This window comes from Pteropus vampyrus, unplaced genomic scaffold (assembly GCF_000151845.1).
Source record: "Pteropus vampyrus isolate Shadow unplaced genomic scaffold, Pvam_2.0 Scaffold417, whole genome shotgun sequence".
Lineage (NCBI taxonomy): Eukaryota > Metazoa > Chordata > Mammalia > Chiroptera > Pteropodidae > Pteropus > Pteropus vampyrus.
Window position 1 is genome coordinate 572,217 of NW_011889198.1, and position 27,173 is coordinate 599,389.

At 46.2% G+C, this 27,173-nt stretch overlaps 2 protein-coding genes, 1 long non-coding RNA gene and 1 pseudogene across 8 annotated transcripts in view; 1 reads left to right on the forward strand and 3 right to left on the reverse strand.

Moving 5' to 3' along the window:
* The window catches only part of LOC111731987, a 1,541-nt gene extending 421 nt beyond the window's left edge, over window positions 1–1,120 (reverse strand). Inside the window, exon 1 of the long non-coding RNA XR_002777390.1 lies at window positions 737–1,120. This is a non-coding gene — a long non-coding RNA (uncharacterized LOC111731987). The remainder of the gene's footprint in view (window positions 1–736) is intronic.
* Window positions 1,121–1,238: 118 nt separating this feature from the next.
* On the forward strand, window positions 1,239–21,723 carry LOC105306053 (cytochrome b-c1 complex subunit 2, mitochondrial). Its single transcript, XM_011380953.2, has 14 exons — window positions 1,239–1,372; window positions 3,902–3,985; window positions 4,083–4,232; window positions 5,182–5,246; window positions 6,688–6,744; window positions 6,984–7,108; window positions 8,885–8,982; window positions 11,401–11,458; window positions 13,692–13,787; window positions 14,114–14,313; window positions 16,330–16,410; window positions 18,176–18,252; window positions 20,443–20,596; window positions 21,454–21,723. Exons 1-14 carry the CDS (start codon window positions 1,340–1,342, stop codon window positions 21,535–21,537), a joined length of 1,362 nt encoding a protein of 453 aa, XP_011379255.1. The 5' UTR covers window positions 1,239–1,339; the 3' UTR covers window positions 21,538–21,723.
* The window catches only part of PDZD9 (PDZ domain containing 9), a 26,306-nt gene continuing 9,700 nt past the window's right edge, over window positions 10,568–27,173 (reverse strand). For 5 of the 6 annotated variants that reach the window (XM_023523806.1, XM_023523807.1, XM_023523805.1 and 2 more), the window contains exons 3-5: window positions 26,992–27,173; window positions 22,391–23,118; window positions 19,441–21,787 (exon numbers count right to left, since the gene is read on the reverse strand). The exon at window positions 26,992–27,173 is cut by the window's right edge and continues 2 nt beyond it. In XM_023523806.1, the coding sequence (XP_023379574.1) occupies window positions 22,722–23,118; window positions 26,992–27,173 (579 nt within the window). In that variant the 3' untranslated portion in view covers window positions 19,441–21,787; window positions 22,391–22,721. Of the gene's footprint in view, window positions 11,036–19,440; window positions 21,788–22,390; window positions 23,119–26,991 lie in introns of those variants that run through there. The other variant, XM_023523808.1, reaches the window with a different exon arrangement.
* On the reverse strand, window positions 21,900–22,018 carry LOC111732000 (annotated as a pseudogene).

Consider the following 27,173-nt stretch of genomic DNA (forward strand, 5'->3'; position numbering starts at 1 on the left):
CTTAATTTGGGGTCTGCGTACCCCTGGCAGACCCAGCTGGCTGAATAAAGAGTGTGTTTCCTATAACTCACTGGTTTCTGGTAGTCCGTGTGTCTGTCGGAGGCTGGCGGCTACAACATACCAATTTAAAATCATCTCATGCGCCACTGCTGTGAGTCGGCCACACTTCAGATAACTCCTGTTTTACAGATTGAGTTAGGGGTGCCCTCTGAAGGCACAGAAATTGGGGTGGCGCTACGTTCTTCAACACCGGAGTCCTGCTAGACAGTTGTAGGCATGGAGCAATTCGGCCACTGGCCAACGAGGACAGAAGTTTGTGCTTTGTACCCGCTAGAACCCCAGCCCTTCCACATGAATCGCTTCGGGATCTGATGCAGCGTGGGACCTGGAAAGCCTGCCTTTCTAACAGACTCCTGACATAGTGGCTGTCCGTTTCCCAACCGTGCGACTTGGCAAGATACGAAACAGGAAGTCCCCGAAGGGCAGGGACGGCGCCTTGACCTCCTTCCTGCACAGTGTCTGGCAACGGCTTGGTTAACACTCGTTTAGGGCAAGTGAATTTGTTCCCCGAGAAAGTCACATGACCCAGTACACAGGCTTCGGTCAGAAGTTTCCCACACACCCGTCCTATTCCAAACATGTTTTCTCAAGCGAAAACGACAGCTTACTGTGTACATAACCCCAGCCACGGGGGCAGAGACCGGAGCCGTGAGGGTTCCCCGCGTCTCGGACTCACCTACGTGTGTGCCCGGCCAGTCTGGCGTCAGGCCAGCGAACCCGCTGGACACGGCCTCTGCCCTCCAGGCGCTAGCCACTGGTGAGGACTTGACCCGGCCAGAGGCGATCACGCCGGCTTCGAGGCCCGATGCCTGCGGCGACACAGTCGGAGGCTTCGGGGGAGCCGCACGGCTCGGGCTCCAGAGGCTGGGACCCCGGGGACAGAGGCTGCTTCACTGGACAGTCCGGGTCGCGAGCACTCAAAGTAATGCGGGCAGGTGGCTGCCGTGGACGTAGACGAAGACTGCAGAGTGGGTGTCCAGGCCAGGGAGAGAATCCAAAACGGGCGACCTAACTCATCGGCTGGACGTGTCCTCGGGAATCCGCGCGGCGGGACCGAGAGCGCGCGGGGGGCGGGGCCGGCACGCGGGGGCGGGGCCGGCGCGGACCGAGAGCGTGCGGGGGCGGGGCCAGCGGGGACCGAGAGCCCGCGGGGGCGGGGCCGGCGCGGACCGAGAGCCCGCGTGGGCGGGGCCGGCGCGCGGGGGACGCCGGGAAGCTCGCCGGCCGCCATCTTGCTTCCCCGGAGCCGACTGGTACCCGGGTCGGAGCGGTTTGGATCATGAAGCTGCTGAGCAGAACCGGGGCCCTCTCGGTGAGCCCCGCCGGCGGGCTGGGGCAGGATTGGGGTGCGGTTTGTCAGCGTGGCGGTGCGCGCCGCGGGTTCCCTGTTTGGGGCCCCGGGGCCTTGGGCTTCGGTCTGTCCTTCAGCCGAACCCTGCGGGTCAATTGGGCCCCGGGCTTGGCGGGCCGGGCGCGGGGAGCCCCGCGGGGCTGTACGCTGACGACACCTAACGCCGGCAGAACCCGAAGCAGGGGCGGGCTGGCGGCGAGGCGGCCCGGGGCGGGAGCGCTCAAGGTCACCGCGGCGGCGGCTGCCCGGGGAGGCTGCGAGGCGGGGCGCCCCGAAGCCCCACGCTCAGCCTGTCGGCCGCGGAGCCTCCGTTCCCCACGGCGGCGTGAGCGTGAGGGTGAGATCATAAGGAAGAGGCGAGCCGATGCCTGTGGGGCGCTTGTCGTCGGGCCTGCAGTTTGCCTCTGGGGTCCTGGCGGCATAACGTGCGCCTTTCTCCACCTGTGAGCGAGTTCCTCCGCCGGGGCTCCGGTCAGCCCTCCAGAGCTTCTTAAGGCCCCTGCTTGAAGCCCAAGGGAAACCTAGCTGTCACTTGGGGAAACACGAGCGGCAGGTTTCACCCCGTGGAGTGGTGGTTATCATGGAGGAAGATTGGGAATGCTTTTAAAAATCTCACATGGGTCAGTTCTGCCCTCACGGACTAGTTAGCAGTATCTGGAGGCTGTTTGGGTTGTAACAACCTGCGGGGGGGATGTGGCTGACATCTACGGGTCAGGGGTGCTGCCGGACATCCTGTAGTGCACAAAAACCGCCCCCACAACAAAATACCCAGCTCCAAACGCCAGCGGTACCTGTGCTATTATTGATTAAGTAACCCGTCAGCGGGAAGTGCAAAGAACCAGAGAATAGGGTTTCCCTGTGCTGAATGTTTAAATACATGCACTGTGCATTATACAACTGGCCATAATTTAGGCTACCATAGTCTTACCCTTCCTGGCGCGCCTAGACAAACCAACCATTAACAACCCTCTGAGGTCAGCCCAGTTAGAGTGGTAAAAGACCTCAGAATCTCCTCTTCCAGTCCATCCATCCCCATCTTCCAGTAGGAAAAAAAATTCAAAGATAAAGTTGGAGAGGACCAATGTAAGCAAACTGCAGTAAATTTAAAAGCAATTATTAATGTTTCCAATTATAACACTAATTATTAACACTAATTAAGAAAAAAATTATTTTGTTATTGAAACTATCTAGGAATTGTATAACAATTACTAGGCTAATTCATTGCAACAGATTTGAATGGGACAGATTATAGGAAGCACATAACCAACAAAGTGTCACTGTCCAGGCACATTTGAGGAGAAAGCACCTAAGTCTCCTTTGGCCATGGAACTATGGATTATTGGTAATTGAACTGTTATGCCCACATATCTTAAACTTTACCTTTTGGAAAATCAAAAGCCAAAATCAAAAGTAGGATTAATTATAACCACAACCCAGCAAACAAAATTCATGATAGAGCAAGCTAATTGTAATTTATAATTAAAAAGTACTAACAGCAAATGAAAACTAAGAGCCCGCTTAGTGCAGCAGTGATGCCGAAGGCACCACAAAGCGCCTCTGTCCTTCAGCAAGAGCGACGTTGCAGCCTCTGCCCGGGGGAGGGCAGGGTCCTCAGGAAACTCCAGAGACCTGTTCATCCTATCTTGGGAGTACCAGGTTTTATTAACTCAACATACGTCTCCACTAGTAACCTCGTGAACCTTTGGCAAAAAACAAATTTTGTGTCACTGTATGTCATTCCTCCCTGCCCCGCAAAAAATGCTGAATAAAGTTACGCATTTTGGATTCATTATCCGACATTTACAAGGACCCTTTACCCTACCAGCGGCTGTGTATTATAGATCAAGACCCCGCAGTAGGTGAAGCCATAGTTAATCTCAGGATGATATAAATTCGTGTTAGTCAAAGAAGATTAGAACCCTTGGTTGTGTGGTCTCAGTGTGGCACACAGAGAGTGAAGATACTATGGGAAATGCGAGGGGGCTTGGAGGAAGTTTTCCAGGGTCTACTTTGTCATTTTTAAAGGTTACAGAAATGATTAAGAAGATTAAAGCATTTCAGTTGGAAAATAGACTAAAAAAAATGAGACACTGTGGGCAGGTAAGGGAAGAGCACGCTGAAGTCTGTAAAGGGTGCAGATGTGGCAGCCCCACACTTTTTCAAACAATTGCAAAGCATCAAAGCTAGAAAGAATCACTCGAAGCTTTAATGAGATGGTTACAAGGTAAAAGAAAATACAGTAATTCTTCACATAGTGTAAAATGAACATGTAGAATTCGGTATTCCTTCAGGTTCTACAAATCACAGATAAATAGGAGCTTTAAGACAGGCTTGGGTCAACTGGTGGGTTAATAAGTCCATAATAAATTAGTCATCTTAAATCTTCCTATGGAGTTCTTTTACAAATGACCACGGTCTATTGCTTGGGCTCACTAGGGGACAATATACTGTTTTAGATAAGTCCGTATAACTCGTCTTTTCTGCATTTAGAGATTTTATTCTCTCAAAGTTGCTCCCAAAGCAAAAGCCGCGGCCGCCCCTGCCAAAGCGCCTCTGCAGCCTCAGGACCTCGAGGTAAGTGAGTCCCCAGGCTGCCCGCTGGAACCTCCATGCCCTGCTGTCCTGGTCATGTGAAGACATTAATCACACCTCTGCTTTGCTTTAAATACAGTTCACCAGATTACCCAGTGGTTTAGTGATCGCTTCTCTGGAAAACTATGCTCCTACAGCAAGAATCGGCCTGTTCATTAAGGCTGGCAGTAGATATGAGGACTCTAACAATTTGGGAACTTCTCATTTGCTTCGTCTCGCATCCAGTTTGGTAAGCGTCTTTATTACCTCAGTATGTTTAGAAATGCTGTGGTCCCTTGGTCCCAAAGAAAAGGGAAACTGAAAGCAGCACCCCCGTATCCATTTCCTGGAGTTGCCATAAAAAGTTACCGCAAACTGGGTGGCTGGGTTTAACAGAAACGCATCTCCCTCAGTTCCAGAGGCTAGAAGTCAAGGTCAGGGTGTCAGCAGAGCCATGCTCCCTCTGATGGCTCCAGGAAGAATCTTTCCGTGCCTCTTCCGACTTCTTGGGGTAGCCAGCCATCCTTGGGGTTCCTTGGATTGCAGCTACATCACTCCAGTTTCTGCCTCTGCTGCCGCATGGCCTCTCTGTGTCTCTGTGTCAAGATTTCCCCATCACCGGATTTTCCCAGTCCTTAGACTGCGGGCCCTCTCTGGTCCAGTGTGACCTCATTTTAAATACTTTTGTCTGCAAAGACTCTACTTCCAAATAAGGTCGTATCGACAGGTTCTGAGTGGATATGTATTTGGGGGACACTAGTCAACCCCACGTAGTCCCCTAATATAACGTGAAAAACCACAGGACATTTACAGAAGAGAAGCATTAAATTTATGTTCTTCTGAATGTCAGTGTTAGAGCATAAAAAATCAGTTAAAAAAAAAATTTAAAAAAGAAAGTGCCAAAAATTGAAAGATAACTATTCTTTCCCCTATGCAAATCTCTTTCAGAATAGACTGATGAATCCAGTAAGCTTGTATTTGATAAGGAATTTTTACTTAAATGTGCTTTATGTAAAAATCTACACCTGTACTTTTTGGTGAACCTTGTTTTGTAATTCTTAAACTAAAAAGGACCCACTGTTTCGGTAAAGTTCCCTTTGAATCAAATACCAGTTAGACATTAGATTATGGTATAGTATGATGTTTGGCAAACTTAGCATTAAAAAATAACTAAAAACAATTTTTCTTTCTTTTTCAAGAGTACAAAAGGAGCTTCATCTTTTAAGATAACCCGCGGAATTGAAGCAGTTGGTGGTAAATTAAGGTTTGTAAAAAATAAGTAATAGGAAATAAATAGTGAAAACACCCAAAACGACTCTATTGTAAAGGAACTTTTCTCTTTTATCAAGGTGGTTGAGGATTTCTTAAAGACACAAGAAGGAAAAGACTGATGAATTTGACTATAACAATATGTAAAACATTTTTATACTTTAAAGTAAAAATTTAATTAACTAGAAGTAGATATTTCAAACATATATGACATGGAGAGGATATTTGGAAAAATAATTACAAATTAGGAAAAAAACAACCAAAGAGAAAATGGATGGACAAAGGGTAAGAACAGTCTACTCCCAGAGGAGCAAGCCAGAGCAGCGATCTTCACTGTAATAAGCAGTGTGACACCCGTCAGTTTCTGTACCTTGTGTTGGCAGTGTATGGGAGATGCAGAATCTCTAATGCGGCTGATAGTATAAATCGATACGACTACTACAAAAAGAATCAAGGAATGTCTGCACGAGCATATCCTGCATGAGCATATCCTACAGCCTAAGTTTTTAATCCACATGCACAGAGACTTTGTAAACCCAGGAAACAATCTCGGTTCCCATCTTTAGGGAAATGAATAAATAAAATATGGTATAGTCACATAATGGGGCCGCCGCATAGCAGTTCAGAAATGAACTAGATCCATTATCAACGTAGCAGACTAAAAACATGAGATGTGTTGTGGAAAAACAAGATTTTTTTTAAGGTATGAGCATTTATAATTTTTTTTGAACAAAAATAGTATGTAGTGCTTATGCATATGTTTATCTCTAGGGAGAGAGAGAGTGAGGGAATTAGTCTGGGAGGGTACAAAGACTTCAACTTCAGTTACCTTTTTTTTTTTCAGTTTTAGTAAAATATATATAACATAAAATTTACTACTATTAAGTGTACAGTTCTATGGCATTAAGTGGCAGAAAGCAGCCGTCACCACCGTCCACCCCCAGAACATTTTCATCTTCGCCAATGGGAACTCATTGTCAGCTCCCTGTGGCTTCCCTCCCCTCCACCCCCCGCCCCCATTCTGTGCTGTCTCTAAGATTTGAGTACCCCGAGTACCTCCTGCAGTGGAATCCTACAGAATTTGCCCTTTTATGACTGACCGACTTCACTTAGCATAATGTCTTCAGGGTTCGTCCACGCATAATGTTTCAAGGCTTCCAATCTAAGGTTCAATCATTGGCCATTTTCTTATTTAAAATATTTTTTTAATATTAAAATTTTTCAATTATAGTTGACATACAATATATTAGTTTGAGGTGTATAACTTAGATTTTTTTAATTTTTAAACTTTAGTTGATGAATGTGTGTATTTTTGTTATTTATATTTTTTATATTTCGCAATAGTTTTTTCCAAAGGCGCTGGTTGATTTAACAGAGGTATAAGGGAAAACTTTTTCTGATTCAGCTAATTCACTGTTGATTTGTTTCTGATTCAGTGTGACGTCAACAAGGGACAACATGGCCTACACCGGGGAGGGCCTGCGGGATGACATGTAAGTACCTGGGTGTACCTAGGCCGTCCGCTCTTGAGAAGACACGGAGCTGCTCAGCTCTCATCTTTCTCATGGGGCATTGTGACTTCTGTCTTCAGTTTGGGTTATGTTTACAACCTCCTTGGAGCACTGCACTTAGCAGAGGCCTTAGGTTTAAGGTGGAAAGCGTTGCGGTTACGTAGGATGGACGTCACTTTTAAAGTGTTGACTCATCACTTGCATCTTACTGTCTCCCGCAGTGAAATTCTCATGGAGTTCCTGCTCAATGTCGCCACCGCACCAGAATTCCGGCGTTGGGAGGTAGCCGCCCTGCAGTCTCAGCTCAGGATTGACAAAGCCGTGGCTTTTCAGAATCCGCAGGCTCGTAAGTGCAGTCACCTTACATTCAGCTGTTTCTAAGATACTGGGTTTTTGAGAACATCCATTTGTAGAGAGTAAAAGACGCTGGTGACATTTTTTTCTACTTGGATTTGACAGTGCCTTTTCCAGAAAGTGGTCCATGTTTTCAAATGTATTATTTGTTCTCTTTTGTTTCTAAACCTGTATGTTATTGTTTTTCATCTTCTGTAGTATGTAAATTCATTATAGAATCCTAGGAGTTTTTCTTGTTGTCCCCAGTGTATTTTTTTCTTTAAGTTGTTTTGCTTGTACCAAATCCAGCAGCAGTTTCTTGGTGTGCTGCTGTGATTGTTACGTGCTACTTTGCCATTTAGCCAGCCCACCTTGGTTGGGTCTTTCTGAAGCGATCACGGACTCTTGGAAGTCATACAGCTTTGATGTGTGCAGAAGTGTGTGTGTGGAGAACTCTGGTCTGAGAGATGACTGGCCACAGGGGCTAGAGGCGAGGGTGCGGGCTTCACTCAGAATGACAGGCCTCCTTCAGGTGTCTGTAGCGGAGTGAGTACTTGGTTCTTGTCAGCTGCTGTTATTTCACAGGGACACTATGTCACAAAGGAGCATGATCTTTGTTACTCTGGACCTGTCCGAAAGAAATACCCAGGATGGTAAAATTTAGAAGAGATGACACGCAGGCAGAGTGGCCTCTTCCCCAGTGGTGGCAGGGAGGCTCCAGCCCTCATCCTTTCGGCCTGCACAGTAACTGTGGCTCCTGGCAGGCATCTGCCTGCAGGTTTACAACCTCAGCCCATCTCCCACACTGCCATGCGGTGACACCTCTGACCGGGAAGGCTTCTAATTACTTACAGGACGAAGTCCACATCCTTCACCCCAGCTCGTATGTTAACTTGCGGAACCAGGCCCCCGCTCGCCTCCCTGGTTTCTCGCTCCACCTTCTCCTCCCAGCCTCAATTCCCCTCTGAATCAGGTTTTTACTTTGGCCTTTGTCCGTTTCCTCTGCTTGAAGTGCCATTCCGAACTCACTCACCTGGGACGCGCCCACGCGTTGTGAGACCCCACCAGGTTTTACTTCCGTCACTCCTGTCCATTTCCTGCTGCCCACCCCTGACGCCCCTGCCGCTCTTTTGAGATCCTGTTGACATTGCACCCAGGATACTTTTTTCAGTTTTGTCTCAGCATTTTGAGGGCAGACATTGACATTGTGTCTTATTCATCCCTGTGTCGTGCTAGGACCTAGCACAGTGCATGGTATAGGAAGATTGCCAGAATAATGGGCAGTGGAAGGGACACACCTCAAACAAGGGACTAAAGCAGGAAAGCAGGGACAGTGCCAGGGCACCAGTGAGGAGCGCCATGCGACATAGCATCTGACCCCTGAAAGCTAGTCATGTGACTTAACACTGACCCTTTCATAGCTCCTCGTATCCTGAAAAGTCCCTCATTACCTAGAGAGGGGACCTAGAGGCAAGTAGAATTCAGATTAAATGACTTATCCAAGATCACACGGCAAGTTGGTGGCAGAGCTATAACTCGATTCGGACTTCCGACACCCAGGCCGTCACCTTCACGGCCGACCCCACGCAGGCCAGGTGGAGGGTGTGTCGGGCTTCGGGTATAGAAGCCTCCGTCATAATCTCTTCTTGGTCTCTGCGCTCCTGACTCGCAGACCTTGAAAAGTCGCCACAAGATGACCGAGCGTATAGTCTCGCTGCCTTCTAGCTTCTGAAAAGGTTGTCTTCGCTTAAATTACATTTCCATGACTGCTTCTTAACTTATTTTACAGGTGTCATTGAAAATTTGCATGCCGCAGCTTACCGCAATGCCTTGGCTAATCCCTTGTATTGTCCTGATTATAGGATTGGAAAAGTGACACCAGATGAGGTACTGAAAAAATACATCACGTTTTAAAATGTGCTTTGTTTTCACAGTAAATTGAGCCTTCATTTCCCATGACGGGTTTGTTTGCTAATTTTTCTTTTATCTTCAGATTTAAGAAATTCACTTGCTTGCTTTTTTCTCATCAGCTTTTTAACTGAAATTCTATCTGAACAATTTTTATATGTTTTTAAAAAGTTTTTATTACAAAAGGGACATTCATGAAAATTCAGAAAACAGGATAAGCAAAAGGAAGGAAAACACCTCAGGTTAGGAACTCAGTGTTAATATGTAGGTGTATTTTTTTCTAGACCCTTTTCTATATATGTGTATCTCTTTCAAACAGTATTTAAATGTTTATCATAATCTTGTGACTAAAAATCTTCCTTTAATCCTCTGAATACATTAGTGGGAGCGAACCCCACTTCCTTACCTTCCACCCCATCAGCAGCCCGCTTACTACCTCAGTCACCAGCTCAGCCCATCAGCCCCTCTGTGCTGGCAATACAGATTTGTCATATGTCACAGATAGAACTTCGTTTCCAAAATGGGAACCACTGAATGTTAAATCCGCCAGTGTAGATATGTTTTTGTATATAATCTTAATTTCTTACTCCTGTTACTCACCTCCTAAAAAAATTTTTTTCCAAAAGACATTGAGAGAAAAAGTGGGAATTACCAACACTTTCCAAGTACATGGCTCAGCATTTTCGTTCTCGTTTCTGGTTCGCCTCTACGGAGAACCGAACTGTGTGTCCCTTTACCCTTTACACCTCCTGATTAAGAAAACTATCCACTTCTCAGTCAGTAATTTAATGCCTGCCATTCATGGCACTGTTTAAACTAATTATAACTGTATCACCCAACTCGAACAGCCACCATTTTTCATAAGACTGGCCTGTAATGAGCTTTGAAATTTTTCAGAATTCCAATTAATTCTTGTGAAGTAAAATTACTTGAGGTAGCTGAAAAATGTACAAAGCAAAACATCTGCAATGATGTCTATTTGTAGCATTATTTATAATTGTGAAAAATTAGAAACAAGTTAAATACCCAACGTTAGGGAAGTAGTTAAGTAACTTGTGAAATATCTGCACAACGGACACTAATTGAGCTGCTCAGAATACCAATTGACGTGGAAAATTTTCATATCCTATAAAGAAAAGGCAGTTTACGAATAGGGTATACCAAAGCATCCCTTTTTAAAAAAAATAAAGTGTGTGTTATATATGTCAACTATACTTTAATAAAAAATAATAAAGCGTGTATGTATCAAGACAAATACCAAGATGTTAACCAAGTTAGTAGCATTTTTAAAAGTGTCCCTAGGGTCAAGGAAATTCTAAAGAAATCAGTGCTAGAAGACTTTGAGCCATGGCAGCATTCCATAGCAAAACGTCAGTAGAGAGGATGGCTTCCCGAGTTGACTCCATGTATGTAGACACTATTCATTTTAGGGCACAAATTGATAACTTGATTAAAAGTTCAGTCTCATACCCATAGCCTGTGATTCTCAACATCTTGACCCATTCCCAAGGAGTCGTTTTAGCCCATTTTTTCTACCCCCTCAATGAATTTTCAGTACCATAGATACACTATATGTCTGTTTATGTACTGTATGTTTATTTGTACTCTACATATAAAAGGAGTAAGATTTTTTTTCTTACCTTAAGAACCAATTTTCATTCCTTTGAACAACAATGCTCCAGTCGAGAATGCATGTATTAGCCTGACTTGTTTATTAGGTCTAACACAGTATTAGTATTAACCAGTGATTCTCATGTCACTGATTCTCAGAGCACCTGCGGGTCCAAGATTCTGCACTGAATTCTCGATATCAGTTTGTAGAACAGTCCTGAGATGGGATGGGGGGGGAGACAGAGGCAGTGTTTTTGATTTTTAAACTCCCCAGGTGATTCTGTAACCATCCAGGTTGGAAACCCTGGTAGAGACAGTAACCTCACAGCAAGAAAACCTTCAGAGCTGGGCAGCAGGCAGGGGAATAGAGAGCGAGCTCCATTAGTCCCACTAGAGGACAGTAACACGGCTTTGATGCTACCTGTAAAGACAAAAGAAACTGAAAATCATAAACTTCGTCCCATGTTTCCAAGTTCAAACCAGGCCGTGCTCTATTTTTTTTTCACTAAATTTTATTGGGATATAATTTACATACCGTAAGGTTCACCCAGTTAAGATGCACAACTCCGTAGTTTTCATTATGTTTCAGAGTTGATGTAATCATCACTACTCAGTTCTCGTTCTTTTAAGCAGTAGTTTCTAAAATCTCAGTGTAATTCATCACCAAGTGGTTCATTATAACAGCTTTTAAGTGAGTATATTTTTTCTGATGAACTGCAGTTCTAAGTTTTTATAGCTTTTTTATGTACATATACCAATATAATCTAATATTTTTAATTTCCTCAGTTACATCACTTCGTTCAGAATAATTTCACAAGTGCAAGAATGGCTTTGATCGGACTTGGTAAGTTGGGAATTGCCTGCATGTCGATTTGCTTCCTTAAACAATAACTATGTGAACACAGGATTGAACAAAATTTGAGAACTCAAGTCCCGTTTATAGCATACAGACAGTTATGTGAAGGATTTTAATTTCTAGGGCTTTTTTTATTTTTGGAAAGTAGAATCCAACTACTAGTTTTAAATTCCTTATGGCAGGGGTCCTCAAGCCCTGGGCCACAGACCAGTACCAGTCCGTGGCCTGTTAGGAACCGGGCCGCACAGCAGGGGGTGAGTGGCTGGTGAGCAAGCGAAGCTTCGTCTGTATCTGCAGCCGCTTCCCGGCGCTAGCATCACTGCCTGAGCTCCACCTCAGACCATCGGGCACTAGATTCTCAAGGAGCCCCGGTCCTGGTACCAGAAAGGTTGGGGACCGCTGCCTTAAAGTATTTGCAAAATCTATGACAAAGGGTAAATTTCTCATAGGAAAGAGTTTTTACAAGTTTGTTTTTTTAAAGAAGTAGTTTAACAGAAAAATAGGCGAAGGGCATGAACAATCCGTGGAGAAAGCGTGTTTGTGTGCAGTCAGTCATCGTGGAAGGCAGTGGCCCGTAACCGTTACGGAGCTCTAACCGCTGATCTGGGCGAACGTGAAGGGGCCACACGGCCCAGTACTACCCCGGGTGTGGGCATGGGCACTCTTGGACGCTGGTGGCGGGCGTGAACTGGTAGGACATCCTGCAGGTCTGTTTGCAACGTTACAATTCGAGTGTCTGTGCTCTTAGACCTCGCAGCGTTACTTTTAAGAACTTCTCCTGCAGAAACACTTGATCAGGCTCACAAAGTAGTCACATGAAAGTATCGTTTGCAGTATTTTTTTGGTTAATTTCTTTTGTAAGTAATAATAATTGAGGTATAATTTTTTACCTCATAAGATTCAGCCTTTTGAAGTGTACCGTTCTTGGGTTTTCATATACTCACAGATCTGTACGACTGTTACCACTGTGTCATCGTCCCAAAAGGAAGCATGCTACGATTAGCAGTGACTCCCCATTCGACCTCCTCCTTGCCTCTGGCAACCACTGATCTACTTTCTGTCCATATCAAGTTGACCGTTCTGGACATTTCATATAAATGGAGTCATACGACATGTAGCCTTTTGTAACTCGCTTTTTTTACTTAGCGTAATGTTTTCTAAGTCCATCCATATTGTAGCCTGTACCTGTCCCTTTTTTTCTGGCCGAAAAATATCCCATTACCATATTTTATTTATCCATTCATCAGTTGGACATATGGCTTCTTTCCACCTTTTGGCTCTTGTGAATATAAACGTTTGCGTATAAGTTTTCGTTAGATTAGACCACCTGTTTTTAATTATTTTGGGTATATTCCTAGTAGAGTTGCCAGGACACATGGTGACATTCTGTTTAACCGTATGAGGAACTGCCAGACTGTTTCCAAAGCAGTGGGACCATTTCACATTCCCACCAACAGTGCACAAGGGTTCCAGGTTCCCTGCATCTTCACCAGCACTTGTTCCTGTCTGTCTGTTTGATAACAGCCATCCTAGTGGGTGTGAACTGGTATCTTGTTGTGGTTTTGATTTGTGTTTCCCTAATGGCTAATGACGTTGAACATCTTTTTTTGTGCTTGTTGGTCATTGATATATCTTCTTCGGAGAAATATCTATTCAGGTCCTTTGCCCATTTTTGAATTGGGTTGTTATTGTTGATTTGTAAGACTTACCTGTATGTTTTGGATACTAAGTCCTTATCAGATACATTACTTGCAAATATTTTTTCCCACCCTGTGGGCTTTCACAAGAAAGTATCCTTTGATACACAATGAGATATTATTTTATTAGCCAACTGTTGGAAACATGCTAATGTCCATAGTGACGGGATTGATTAAATAAATGATGATCCATCCATATAGTGGAATTCTTTATAACCATTAAATGTTTGGTTTTGACCACTTAGATGTAAATCGCAGAAGATAAGTTAGAAACAGTATCAGTAATGATGTTTAAAAAATAAAATGAGGATAATATTAATATGTGCCTAGAAAAAGTTCTAGATGAACGTATAGCAAACTGTAAATGGCCATCCCTGGGAGCGTGGCATTATGGAGAGGGGGAACTTGTTTCCTTTATTATTTGTTTCTATAATATTTGAATTGTATAACCATTTTTAAAATAGGTGTTTTACCATTGCGTTTTGGAAATTCTGGTTCGAGCTTGTTTTGTTTCTGTTGGATAGGTGTGAGTCACCCTGTTCTAAAGCAAGTCGCTGAACGGTTTCTGAACATAAGGGGCGGCGTCGGTGTAGCTGGCGCAAAGGCCAAATACCGCGGAGGTGAGCGCTCTGTTGTGTCGGGGCCAATTTATCTGAAGGAAGCCCGCCTCCCTGCCCAGTGGCATAGCAGAGTGGAATAGGCCTGATTACTTACTACCAAACAGTCGAGTGTGGAAGGAAAGAATTGCTAGATGCTTGGATGTTGTCTGTTGGACATGGTTTGGGCGGGCGGGGCGGGGGGGGTTGGAGGGGGTGGATGGCATAGGAAGAGCATTAGGCCACAGCAAAGCTTAATCTTAGAGGTGTCATACTGCGTCCTTGAGAATACTGGAGAATAAAACCATGGAGACCAAGCCACTTCTTCCTCTCTCCTCACATGGCTCCAGGTGAAATTCGAGACCAGAATGGAGACAGTCTCGTCCACGCAGCTTTAGTAGCAGAAAGTGCTGCCGCAGGGAGTGCAGAAGCGAACGCATTTAGTGTCCTCCAGCATGTCCTCGGCGCTGGCCCGTATGTCAAGAGGGGCAGCAATACCACCAGCCCTCTGTACCAAGCCGTTGCCAAGGGAATCCACCAGCCGTTCGACGTGAGTCTGAGCAGCTGATAGCTCTCTCTTTGTTTTCAAAGGCTCCTTGTTTTTAATGTCCCAATTACAGTAATCTGCTCTTAAAATTTAAGGTGAACACAAAATCTTTGTAAAATTGAGGCAACAGCCAGGCTCGATTTTAGTACCTCAGTGGGTCTCTCAAAAATGTACTGTCTTTTTCAGTTATTCTAATATAGGAAGAAGAATTGAGTGCCTAAGAAGTCAGGACTTCACACTTCTGCTCCCTTTAGGGTAGTTTTAAATATTAAACTTTCCCCTACATTCCAGGTAGTCTTTTGTTTCTAGATTTTCTTCTGTCCCCTTCTGTTGTGGCCGCTTCCTGAATTTCATCGCTCTGCATGTTTTCCAACTAAGCGTACAGATAAATACACCCCAGGAGGCTCCTCTAGCGTGAGAAACACGAGTTGCGGAGCGGTTTCTGACACGAGGGCTGGGCGGGTCACCCGGCGCAAAGGCCGGACGCCAGGAAATTGTGACGAACAGTCATGTCACTCTGGAAGACACCTTCTTATGACAGGAAAGTGCTAACGCCTTCAAAATAATGATATTCCAACCAAGAGACTGTAAAATGGCAACCAACAAAGTATCAGTGAGTGACCACTATTTGCCCAGTATACTACATCCTACTTTATCTTCAGTGATACGCCTTTAAAAAGTAACACGTGTATCAAATTGTAGGATTAAGTATTCATAACCTCAGTAACAGAAACGGCCCAGGTAGCTTCATGCTCATTACGTCTTTGGCATTTGACACAACTGCAAATTAAAACCAGCCTTCTCTCTTTATTTCTGTTTAATATTTGAGTGGTAGTTTAAAATTTTTTTAGCAGAGGAGCCTTTCTTATCTGATACTGTTTCCCAGCCACAGTGCCCAACCCAAAAGTTTTTGCTTTTTAGGAAGTATTGAAGGCTTACCTGACAGTGAAACCCTTGGGATCTGTATAGGGCCTTAGGGTTCCCTGGAGCACAGTTTGAAAATCGTTATCTTAAATTATTCCTAAATGAAATTCAGCTGCCGCTTTTAAAAATTTCCTCCGGATTTTCTTTCTCCTGGTTCATGTTGTACCCTGTTTTCTTTCCTTCACCGTTGAATATTAGTGATGCTTTTGGGTGGCTGGAGTTTAATCCTAATCCAGTCACATATTTGGCCAGAGATTTGGAGTGTGAATAGGATAGTCTCAGAACTGTGATGAAACTTCAAAGAATTGAAGTGCCCCCTCTTCTTACGCTCTATGCTTTATAAAAATCACCAGAACCTCGTCAAAACTGTGGGCTCCCAGACTGCATCTGCAGGGGTACCATATCAGTGAGTAGATCTGCTGCAGGAACCTGAAAGTCTGTATTTTTAGTAACAGCTCAGGGATGTCATGTAAATGGCCTGCATAAATATTATTTTGAAGGAAACGTTGTAGGCAGCCGCGTCACCTTAAGGAGCTTGACGCCGCCCAGACAGCAGCACGCCCGTTGTCCAGAGACTGGCTACACTCTGTCCCACCTTGGTCGTCTGAGTAACGGCCCCCAAGCAGAAGTTCCTCCCTCCCCCTTTGACTCTGTAGTGGAAGTGAGTGGGTTGCCGAATGGAAGGTCACCACCAGCAGGGGGAAGAAGGCAGGTGCGTCATGCCAAAGCCCACGGCCTGTGCCACTCAGCCGTGTCGCGTCTCTAGTAATGATAATGTTCACGAGTTGGTGTTTGCAGTAAGCTTGAATTGTCACATAAGGTTAGAAAATACTCCGCATAAAGGACAGTAAGCAAGGTGTTTTAGGGAGATTTAAGTGAGAGATATCCAAGCCATTGTCATTCTAAAAGAGGCAGCAGGGACATAGAATACTTTAGCCCTGGACAGATGATGGGTCAAGGGAAATGTGAACCCATTTGGCTTATACTACACAGATACAGGTTTTGTCCAGATAACCGTAGGGAACCCTGGGTAGATAACAGACGGTGACCTTTCCCTGGGTAGATAACAGACGGTGACCTTTCCTTGTATTTCAGGTGTCCGCTTTTAATGCCAGTTACTCGGATTCCGGACTGTTTGGGATTTACACTATCTCGCAGGCTGCATCTGCCGGAGATGTAAGTTACACACTCACCAACTCACAGAGTTTTCCCCCACTCACACGTTTTCAGTTTAAACGTGGAACGTTTGGATGCCATTATTTATCACAGCTCTGTGATAGCACTTAAAGAGTATCTGCTGTGCAGGAAACCTAAAAACGTATGCCAGTCCTTCCAGAAAAGAGGCAGGAATGTGTCCTTGGTGTCGTGGTTCTGGTTGGAGAGGTGGCAGTGCGCTGTCTCTGGAGACCTGAATTGAGAACTCAGGCGAGGTCCAGTCAGGGTCACACGAACGACTGCAGAAGAAAACGAGCTCGCGTTCTGGGAGACATCACCGAGTGACGAAGGAAAACAGGAAGAAGAAGAGAAACGATATAGTTGGCAGGTCAGAGAGAGCGTGATTTATGCCATTTGCTCTACTCTGGGTTGATGTCCCTTTAGCTGACGCAGAGAGGCCGGGTAGATCTAGCAGATGGGGACAGCATTGGTGACGACATTACACCAGAATGTCGAGAGTAAACTGAAATGTGCAGTTAAGGAGCGAAGGAGAGGGAAGACGTGCAGGTCGGTGCTGGGGCTGGAGCGCAGCCTTGCAGGGGGGTGGGTGGTGGCTTGAGGAAGGGTGACACTGGGCGGAAAGAGTGTTGGGGCAGACGTCGGAGATGGAAAACTGAGTGCGTGGGTGGGCGTGACGTCCAGGTGGATGTCTCAGCCAGGGAAGTGTCCCCAGGGGGCAGGCGGCTGAGGCGCATTTGAGAGGAGGAGAAGGCAGGAGCTTTAAAGAAAGTGACGTGGTTTAGGACAGACGACTAGATAGACACAGACAGCCGCAGAGACGAGTGACCACAGGTGCACGGTACAGACAGGTCTGGCTTGCAGCTTTCCTTCACACGTCGTCCTTCCTCGCCTGAGCGGGAAACGGGGGAGGCGAGTATACGGCCATTCCCAGGCTGAAGGCCTGCAAAGTAGGCGGCTCAGGAGGGCGAGGGGCTGGCGAGGGGCTGGGACACTGGCAAGAGTGCACGAGCGAAGATGCACGGAGCAGGCACCTGGCGACGGAGAGAGTGGACCAGCCAAGGAGCTAGAGATCCTGATGAGCGGGCGGACGAGGACGGCGTGATTCAAGACTCAGGTCAGGGTCTCAAAGTGCAGGGCGTCAGAGGCGGAGCGGATCGAGGAGAGAGGCAGCTAACACGAAGGGGAAACGAGGGCCTGGAACTCGGCGAATGGGGGAACCTTAGCAAAGTCGGGATGGAGAGAACCAGGGCCCACACACAGTAACGCGTGTACTCAGCAAATGTTTACCAAGTACTCATCCACGTCCCTGGGCCCTGATTCTTTCGTGAACGCAGCTTCCCCAAGTCTGGACAGACTCACAGATCCACCATCTAGGTGACTAGTTTCTTCTCAGTGACTAGTAAGAGAAAGCAGTATTCATCGTTTGACGCTTTGAGAGTCTGGGGAAATTTTAGAATAAGTGCTTATTCTTTATAGGTGATTCTAAGTCTGTCGTTTGCTTTTCCCAATCCCTGCTGCCATCCATCCTCTGCCACAAATTTTTGTAAGAAGCTTCGCTACTCGTATACCGTAAGCTGTACGAACGGCTGTTTTGTGGAACGCTGGAAGAGTAAAGAACACAGAGTGACTTAGGAATTCAGATGCACACGCTGCTGTTGCTCTGCAGCTAATCCGTCTTGCGTGTTTGCCTCCGTGGGGGAGCGTTTGGTTGCTGCAGGAGGCCGGGACTGGTCACAGACGACCATCTCTTCATTGTCTCTCCTAGGTGATCAAGGCCGCCTACAGCCAAGTGAAAACAATCGCTCAAGGAAACCTCCCCAGTGCAAATGTCCAGGCAGCCAAGTGAGTTCTAGTACTAGCTGTGTGTTCTGTATTGCAGGCATTTGAAAGCTGTATTTTTTCTGGTTAGAACAACGTTGTGATACGTGCACAAAAGGATTGAAAGCTACAGAAAAGTGTTTTTTAAAAAGGGGAAGCAGACCCATATCCTACTAGCAAACATATAAAAAATTGTTAACATTTTGCTAATTTTAACCATTTTAAACATTTTTAAATGTACTTATGAATATCATGTACATGCTTATATCTAATAGGTGTTCTAGGAATTTGAAAACTATAAACGTAAAAAAGACAAAAATGATTTTTCTTTCCCTACCAGTGATTACTCTTTTTTAAGATTATAATGATGTTTCTCCCTTTATTCAGATTACTAAAAATGTGTTATAAACCATATTAATTGGTGTATCCAAATATACTTACTGGACATTTTCTGCACTTTGAAATTATAAACTATAAAAGTTGTCTTTGCACTTTAAACTTTTTTTGCACTCAACAGTTTTGTATTTCATATTGCTTTCTTGGTATAGAGTCCCACTGGGTCAGAAGTCACAAACATAATGAAAGGCTCTGCTTTAAAATGTGTGTGTGTTTATATAATATTTTTATATTTAAAAGTCACAATGTAAAAAGGCTGTACCAGTTTATAATCATACTACCGGTATATGAGTACCATGACTGCTGGCAATTTCTTTTTTTCCTCTTTAATGATTTGATAGACCAAAAAAAGATATCTGATTCAAAGATTGAAATATTCGTCTCTTATTTGGTGATTTTTAAATTCCCACTCCCCTCTCATCGAAAGTGCTAACGACAGCTCTCTGTAGTTCTGGGAGTTTAACTAAAAGAGACAGACTTGGGTCAGAGTTGGAAATCAGCTTGCTTTTCCATGCAGCAGCTTAAAACATTCAAGTCTGACTTCATCCATTTAGGACAAAATGTGGATCCTGAACCTCAAATGGCCTTGATCATAAGTAATGCCCACAGGCAAGTATGACAGCCCAGGAGGGGACACAGTCTGGTCCCGTTCACGTCACCACTTCTGTTACACTGAACACCCGAAGCAGTCGCCTGCCTCGACAGTGGCAGCGCGGTTCATTAAATGTGGCGTCTGTGGAGCCAGGGGCTGAGAGGGTGCCGCTGTGGGTGACTGCACCAGACGCACACCATGGTGAAGCAGATTGAAACACTGAGTTTACTGAAGAAAAATCTTTCAAATCCAATTTATTTAAGAAAATATATTTTCTTATTTAATAAGCATAGCATAGTTTTTACAAGGTATAGCAACATGTAGAAAATGGAATTTCAGTTTTCAGTGTCAGGAATGTTTGTTTTCTGCTATTCTGATGGAGCTGATATTTTTTCCTGCAAGGCGCTTAGTCTTCCTATAGTGAGAGGGAGTGAGGTGTCGCTGCTGAGGGGCGAGCTAGTAATCTCTGGGTAAAGTTTACTGCACGTAAAATCTTTTTAAAATTAAGCTGACAGTGTGGTAAAATTGCCTCATTAAATCGTAATTATGTTTAAATGGAAGTATTGCCACAAAGTGCCAAAAGAGGATAGTTTATTTGAGAGGTAAATAACTCAAGTGCTTTATCGAACACCACTTTTTTTCTGGGAGAATTATGAATTGGATTTTGTTTTATTTCGATGCTTTTGTGCCCACATTTAAGCTACAGGGACTTATAAGACCTACACTGTCCTTACCCACCTGCCTGCTCCATATGTCCTACCTCAGTGAGACAGATCCTAGCAAAAAATGGGGCTGGGTCTGCGATAGCTACAGAATTAGCACACAATATTCGGCTAAGTGGAACCTGCCTTCATAACCTATGTGGTTATTTTTCTTTACTAGAAATGCCTGAAATTATCACCAAAATCGTATCAGGAGATAAGAGTTAACTTCACTAATCAGAATTTCACATTACAGTAGTTTTAACTAGATCTAAGTTCTAGTCCAAAATCCAAAAGCAATCTGTTGGATTTTCAGTATAATCTTGTTCTGACAACTTTCTAAATGATAACGTAAATAATAAAATAGTTGAACTGAAGAAATTAGAATGAAGGTCTTTAGCACTGTAATATTTCAAAGTTATGAATTTGCATATTTACCAAAACATTTTTGAGAGTTTGGGAACGTACTTATAAAATTTCCTGGCTCTGTAAAACTGGCTTCTACCTTTACATCTTCACGGACAGGAACAAGTTGAAAGCTGGGTACCTGATGTCAGTGGAGTCCTCTGACGGTTTCCTGGATGAGATCGGGTCCCAGGCTCTTGTCGCTGGTTCCTACATGCCATCATCCGCGGTCCTTCAGCAGATTGACTCGGTAGCTGACGCTGATGTCATAAGTGTAAGCAAACGAAAACTTAGGATTTAACATCAAATAACTCGACCTTACCGATCCGGTTTCGGAAGGAGTGCATGCGCTTCCGCGGGCCGCCTGTCGGGCGTGTGCTGCCTGGTGCCGTGTGGCCGGTGCGGAGGCAGGAGGGCTCATCGCTGTCAGGTCGCTTCCTCATCAGCTCAGGGAACGTGCGTCTTCCTCATTCAGCTAGGTGACCGTCGCGTTAAAGCAGTTTAAGTTCTTAGGGGTCAAGAAGAGTCGAATATTGGCAGTTTCTCGATTCAGCCTGATAGCCAAGTTCGTTCTTTATCCTTTTCACTCCTGAGAAATAAACCCTTATCCTGCCAATCCTTCCGAGGCCGGCATCTCGAGATGTCTTTCCTTTTCTTAGCCTAAGACGTTCTCCTGCTCTTGCTGTATTTTTTTTTTCACATATATTATTTCCTACAGGATGAGTTGTTTTGAGGGCCAGGAACATGTCTTCTCCCTCCTCTCTGTGTCCCCAACCCTGCCAAACTAGTTCATTAAACAAAAGCGCAGCCCTCTCCGAGGCCGACGCTGCCCTGTCTCGCATGTCATGGAGCTTTTAACAGCGACCCTCATGGCTAAAGCACCACAACCTGCTCGGTCACTCACGGTGGAACATTCAGCGGAACGGCCGCGCTTCGCCTGCTGTCCTGTCATAGATGAGAATAAGGCCCGACCCTCTTGTGGTTAATTGTCACAAGAGGCCGTTACAGAATTGCTAGCTTAGAATGTCACGTCCATAAACTCTTGAAATAACAATAAATAAGTTTATGTGCTTGATAACGCATTTTCTTATTTCTATTAACTTTCTGTCTTTTTTGTTTGTTTTCTTAAAGGCTGCAAAGAAGTTTGTTTCTGGCCAGAAGTCAATGGCAGCGAGTGGAAATCTGGGACATACACCCTTTGTCGATGAGTTGTAACCCTGAAAACACATCGCAGGAGAGAGCTGGACATTTTCTCAACCCAAAGCAGCAAACACGTGCAAGTCAGAAGTCTCTAATATAACATTTGTCTTTTTTTTTTTAATGAGAATGAAATATCTTAAAAAGTATAAATGCAGGTAATTGTCCCAGCTAACTTAAACTCAATAAAATATCCTATTTAAATGTTTTTCTTGTATTTCTTCTAACAAACAAGTAGTGTTATTTGTTGAAATCTTTGTTTTAGATGCTGTAAAGGAGAAACAGGGATAGAATAAGCATCAGCAACTTTTAAAGCTAAAACCAAGTAGCTGTCAGAGTGACTATTTCCAGGTTATCGCTGATGGCTTTAAAAAAAAAAACACCTACAGCACCTGGTCTCCCTAAGCGGCCTCCCATCCAAGTACTAACCAGGCCCGACCCTGCTTAGCTTCCAAGATCAGATGGGATCGGGCACGTTTAGGGTGGCGTGGCCATAGACCGTTGGTGGCTTTTTAAAATAAAAGCAGTTAAAAGTTGCTCCTTTGGGGTAGGAACAGTTAAATGGTCTGGGCTGTACTCCCCTTGTGTCTTTTTTGCCATAGAGTGATTTCTGTAAACAAATTCCCCATCAGTCACGTCCTGCATCTGCTTATCCTCTTTGTGGCAGTTTCGTTCTCTCCCATCTCCTTCTCCTTCATCTGTTTCCTCTTTCGAGTAAACTATCAACTCAACATTCAAAGTAAAAGTAGGGCAGAAAAGGGGAAAAAAAATTCTAGTGGGAATAACTAGCCAAAAAATCTCTCCTACATAAGAAGGGTACTTGAAGTTTGTAAAACAAGACAAAGTATCTAAATAACAAGGAGGTACTTACCTTAAAAAGTGACACTCCCCGCCGTGCTCACACGCTCATACTCATACGGGGTTGCTCTGCTGCGTTTTCTAAAAGGAGACACCCTTCTGGGAAAGGGACGTCTTAGTGATCTCAGCGATGCTGCTATTTTGAGAATAAAGTTTGTGAGGCCTGCGACACCCCAGGGCAGTCTTTGGCTGTCGCGGCAAAAGAGGTCCAAAGGCTTCAGACCGTCGTGCAAGAGACCTCGTCAGTCAGCACGCACTCCCATAAACAGAGCGAGGCCGTAACGGGCCGCGCCCAAAACCAGGCTGTCCTCCAGGGACCTGCCCCGTGATGGCAGATTCGCCAACTACTGCTTCGCGGGCTTTTGCGCAGGCTGACCCTTGCCCTTTTCGGCCTGGGCATAGTCTTCCAGCCAGAAGGCGTCTGAGGCGGAGGAGCCGGAGGAGGAGGAGCTGTCCTTGTCGCGCTTCACCATGGTCCAGTACGGGGAGGGCGCCCTCACGTCCTTCTTGTGGTCTCTGTGAATGACCACGTCGCAGTCGGTGTTCTTCCCCACGCTGACAGTGTGGCTCTTCTTCCTGTAGCTGTGCCATTCTCTGGAGATGGACATGGGCCTCCGCGCAGGGCTCTGCCCGGGGGCCTGCGGAGATTTGTAATACTTGAGTTTTTTATCTGAAACTACATCTTCGTTGTCGCTGCTGGTGCAAGGGTTGTCTTTGGTCTGCCCAGTTGTCTGTTTTGGGCTGTGAAAAGAAAGGCAAACGGAAAGGATTCTCAGCGTCTGAGCATTCACTGTCCCCTAACAAGACGTCTTACGACCTGCTTTGGCTCATAAAAGGGCACCGATAAGTCAAACTGCCTTAGATGACTTCACATCACTTTAAAAAGCTTTGCACAGCCTTACGCCAGCCTGTCCGTCTCCCCTGAGGAACTCGAACCTCATGGGTCCTCAGCAGTGGGCAGTAACAATATTACCAGTTGACAAGGGGGTCGGTAAACAGTGCCCTGTAGTATGCTAGTCACGGGTAACTGAGATTTTTTTTTCTTCCTAAGCCCCATTCTTTGCCTCTCTTTCGGGTTTAAAGTGTGGATTTGTAGAACACCCTTCGACCCAGAAGTGTCTCGTCATTCATTATTCCCCCTGTTGCTGTCCAGAAGTTTTTAAGGTTTTTTTGTAACTTGCCTCAACCCTCGACGTCGTTGATCGTTGAACCTGGGACGATGCCTGCACTGTCTGCCACTGCCATTCCTTCCCTGAACAGATGCTGTCGGTCACCCACCGCCCAGCCTGGTGCTGTTGCCCAGGAGATCCCAAATTAGATCCTTGGGATAACGAACTTCAGGCACCTTCTGTCCTGCTAAAAGGACAAGAGAAGCTTTCTTCCCCGCCTGTCAGACTCGCTAGGATGTCACTGACATCCTCGGAGGTCTGCCTCTTTTGCTGGCTCCCAGAATCTGAACAAAAATTCCTAAAGTGTCTCTCTTCTGGTGATATGCAATTAGTATTTAATTGTTTTTTACTGAGCGCCTCTACTAGTCTTAAATTGTGTGATTTTCTTCGATCCTTGATTTAGTGCTGTACAGGGAGAGTCAGAAGATCTAAGGACGAGAATGACGCCTGCAGACGCGCCCGAGCCTTCCTGAACAGCACACGAGTGAAAAAAAAAATCCAAGGTACTTCCTTCCCGTTTCAGACTGCAAAGGGTATGCCGTATAACTATTAGGGGACCATACAGGACAGGTGGCGGGGCCAGGCTCTTTTAAGCTGGCATTAGAAAAGCCACAAGCCAGCAGAGTCAGGGGTGGCGGAAACGGTTCTTGTGCCACCAGGCTGCCCAAGCATATGTGGGGCCTTCTCTGCAGTATACGCACGGTGCCGTTTCTCCTGGGACAGGCCATACCAGCCTCGTGACAGGAGCCTTTTCCCTGGCCCTGTACACAGGTTACCAAGGCGCCCTGGACATGAGCACTTGACTTAACCAAGAAAGGAGTCAGAATGTGCTCCGTGGTATTACTAAGTTTTAACCTCGGACTTAAGTTGTGCTGTTCTGTGTTTATTTTCGTTTCTGAACAGTTTGTCATCTTTAGATTTTAATATTCTGAATCTCGAACTCTAATCAAAATGCTTAGAACGTCATCGTTCTACACGCAAATGGTTAAGTGCTCAGGCTTGAGAGCTGTGCCACTTAGCCCTGGGACCAATGACGGCAAGTTTACATGTTCCTCTTTGGGCTTCAGTTTTCTCCTCTGGAAAATGAGGATAATCAAAGAGTCGCATGAGGACTAAGGGATGTGATGCCAGTGCCAGCCCCACCCCACCCCCCACCCCCCGGGGCATGGTGAGCAAGTGTTCGCAGTCACCATTAGTGATTTTCAACCAAATCGGGCTTGGTTTGGTTGTTGGGGAAAACAGTCCCCCAGCCTGTGCCTGATTTGACGGGGCAGCTGCTGCCCAGCTCTAGGCCACTGTCACCAGGGGAAGGCAAGCTCATCTGATTTTTCAGGAGAAACCACAGATGTAGAGTCTTTCCATGAAATCTGAGGATTGTAAATTTGGAAACTAATTCAAATGTGTTTCATTTAAAAAAAAAAATTTTTTTTTTTTGAAATATACAGAAAAAGACAAAAAAAAAATTTAGTGAAAAAAAATTATAAACATTTGGTAGCCACCACCCAAGTCAAGAAATGGTGTTTTCCTGGCCCCTAGCAGAGCCCCCGTGTGTCCTCCCTGCTCTCCTGACTGTTTAAAATGGCGTGGAGATGGGCAAAGCACATCCGTGGGCTGTGCCAGTCCCTGGGGCCACAAGTGGAATATGTGCGGTAATGTCTGCGCAGTACGGGCCGTGTCTGTTTTCGGTAAGGTCCCCAGGCTGAACCTCGGAGCCCGTCCCGGGAGGTGCAGGTGCACAGCTGCACAGCTGGTGTCAGGACTAGGAAGGCCCCGCCTCCCGTCGGGGCACCGAGCTTCATGTGGGGGTTGGACATGTCGGTGCTCTACAGAACCTCCTCCCTGCCTGCCCCGGACCCGGGCAGGCGACGATGAGTAAACCTCGCAGAGACCCAGTGCTTTGCCCAAGGGGCAAGGCTGGATTTCCGTTTTCATTCACTGAATAAATGAGCCCTCGAGCACGGGAAGTCCTGTGGCAACACAGTCAACAACCGGTCCCACTGATGATTTAACTGAAATTGGGATGAATGCACCGAAGGAGAGCCGGCGCCGGCGCCAGGAGAGCACGTGCGGGTGGACCTGGCTGCTGCGACACGATCTCTAGGAAAGCCTGGAGCTTTGCCCTGGGCGCCTGCACGGAGGAGGGATGGCAGGGTCCCAAGCCTGGTGTGGACCGAAGAGCAAAGGCAAAGAGCCTCACAAGGTAAAGCAGCCGGAAGGCAGAATGGGGGTCAGGGGAGCGGGGTAAGGGGGGGCTGGACCAAGGGTTCTGCCTTGATCCCCTGAGAACAAAGCAGGTCTTCAAGACTTTGAGCAGGCACCTCAGATCTCATTCGCATTGTAAAAGGGTCATTCTCTGTAGAGAATGAGTAGGGGACAAGAGTAGCTAGAGGGAGATAACAAAATGGTGGCCTGGACTGGGGTGATGGTCATGGCCGGAGAGATGGTCAGACGGAAAAACGACAGGTCTTCGCGAGTACTGGGGAGCAGGGGAGCGAGGAGACAGAAATCAAGTACACTCCCTGAATTTCTGACTTGTCTGGCTAGGCAGATAGCCCCCCAGGAAGACGGGGCTGCTGGAAGATCGGAGGTGACTTCTGACTTTAAACATAATGAGTTTGAGGGGTTTATGATACCTCCACATGGAGATGTCGAGTAGGCATTTAAATATACAAGTTTAGACATCAAAGTTTTGAAAATTCTAAGTGTGTGGATAACGATGGAGGCCATGGACATCGTGGATGTCGCCTAGGATATCGAGAGGAAAGAGTGGAAGACTGACCCTGGAGGACCCCCAAGGCTGAGTAAGACCAAGAGGAAGTGCCCGGAGGTCACAGGAAAACCGTGGAGACCGGGCAGGACGACGCTCCCCCAAGAGTGAGGCTGGGCGGCTGGGCCGCGTCTGGTGCTGCTCAGGAGCCGAGCAGCACGAAGGTGCTGGGGATGCTGGGACAGGGCTCTTGTCCAGCGATGGAAGCCAGGCCGAGGCTAAAGTGGGCCCAGGAGGCCAGGGGATGGGACGTCCATACAACCCTCCACGAGTTTGGGATCGGCGGGCAGGACGGTGTCTGGAGGCGCGGGGACAGGAGAGGCGTCCAGGCGGGGTTTGCTGGGATGGCAGCGGCCTACAAGGGCTTGGATGTTATTGGGAGGGATCCAGAGAGGAAGTAGGGTGCCCAGCATGTACGCAAGGGCCGACGGAAAGGGGGCCCAGTGCGTGTACGTGCAGCGGCAGAGCGCTCAGCAGACGGGCAGTTAACTCTGGGTCCGAGGCTCATTCTTCCTCATATTAGGCCCTGCAGATTGTCCTTTCCAAAAAGATTTAGAAAGTCACTGAAGAGCTGTCACCAGTCCTCCCCACCATGGGCCATGCGACAGCCCCCACAGTCAACCCAGACCCTGGGGGCTCCTGCGGTGTGACAGAGGCTGCCTAATGTGAAGCACTCACCGCGTGACTGGGAATTTGGTCTCAGGGATTAAATCGTATCTCTCTTGCCACTCCTGGGGTATGTTGATGAAATCTCGGTAAGCCTTGATCTGTAGCACTGTTCCTGTGGTGGTGTGTTGCAAAAGCTTTAGGAATTCTCGAAGCGTGTATCCTAACACGTTGGCATGGCCAACGCTGATCAG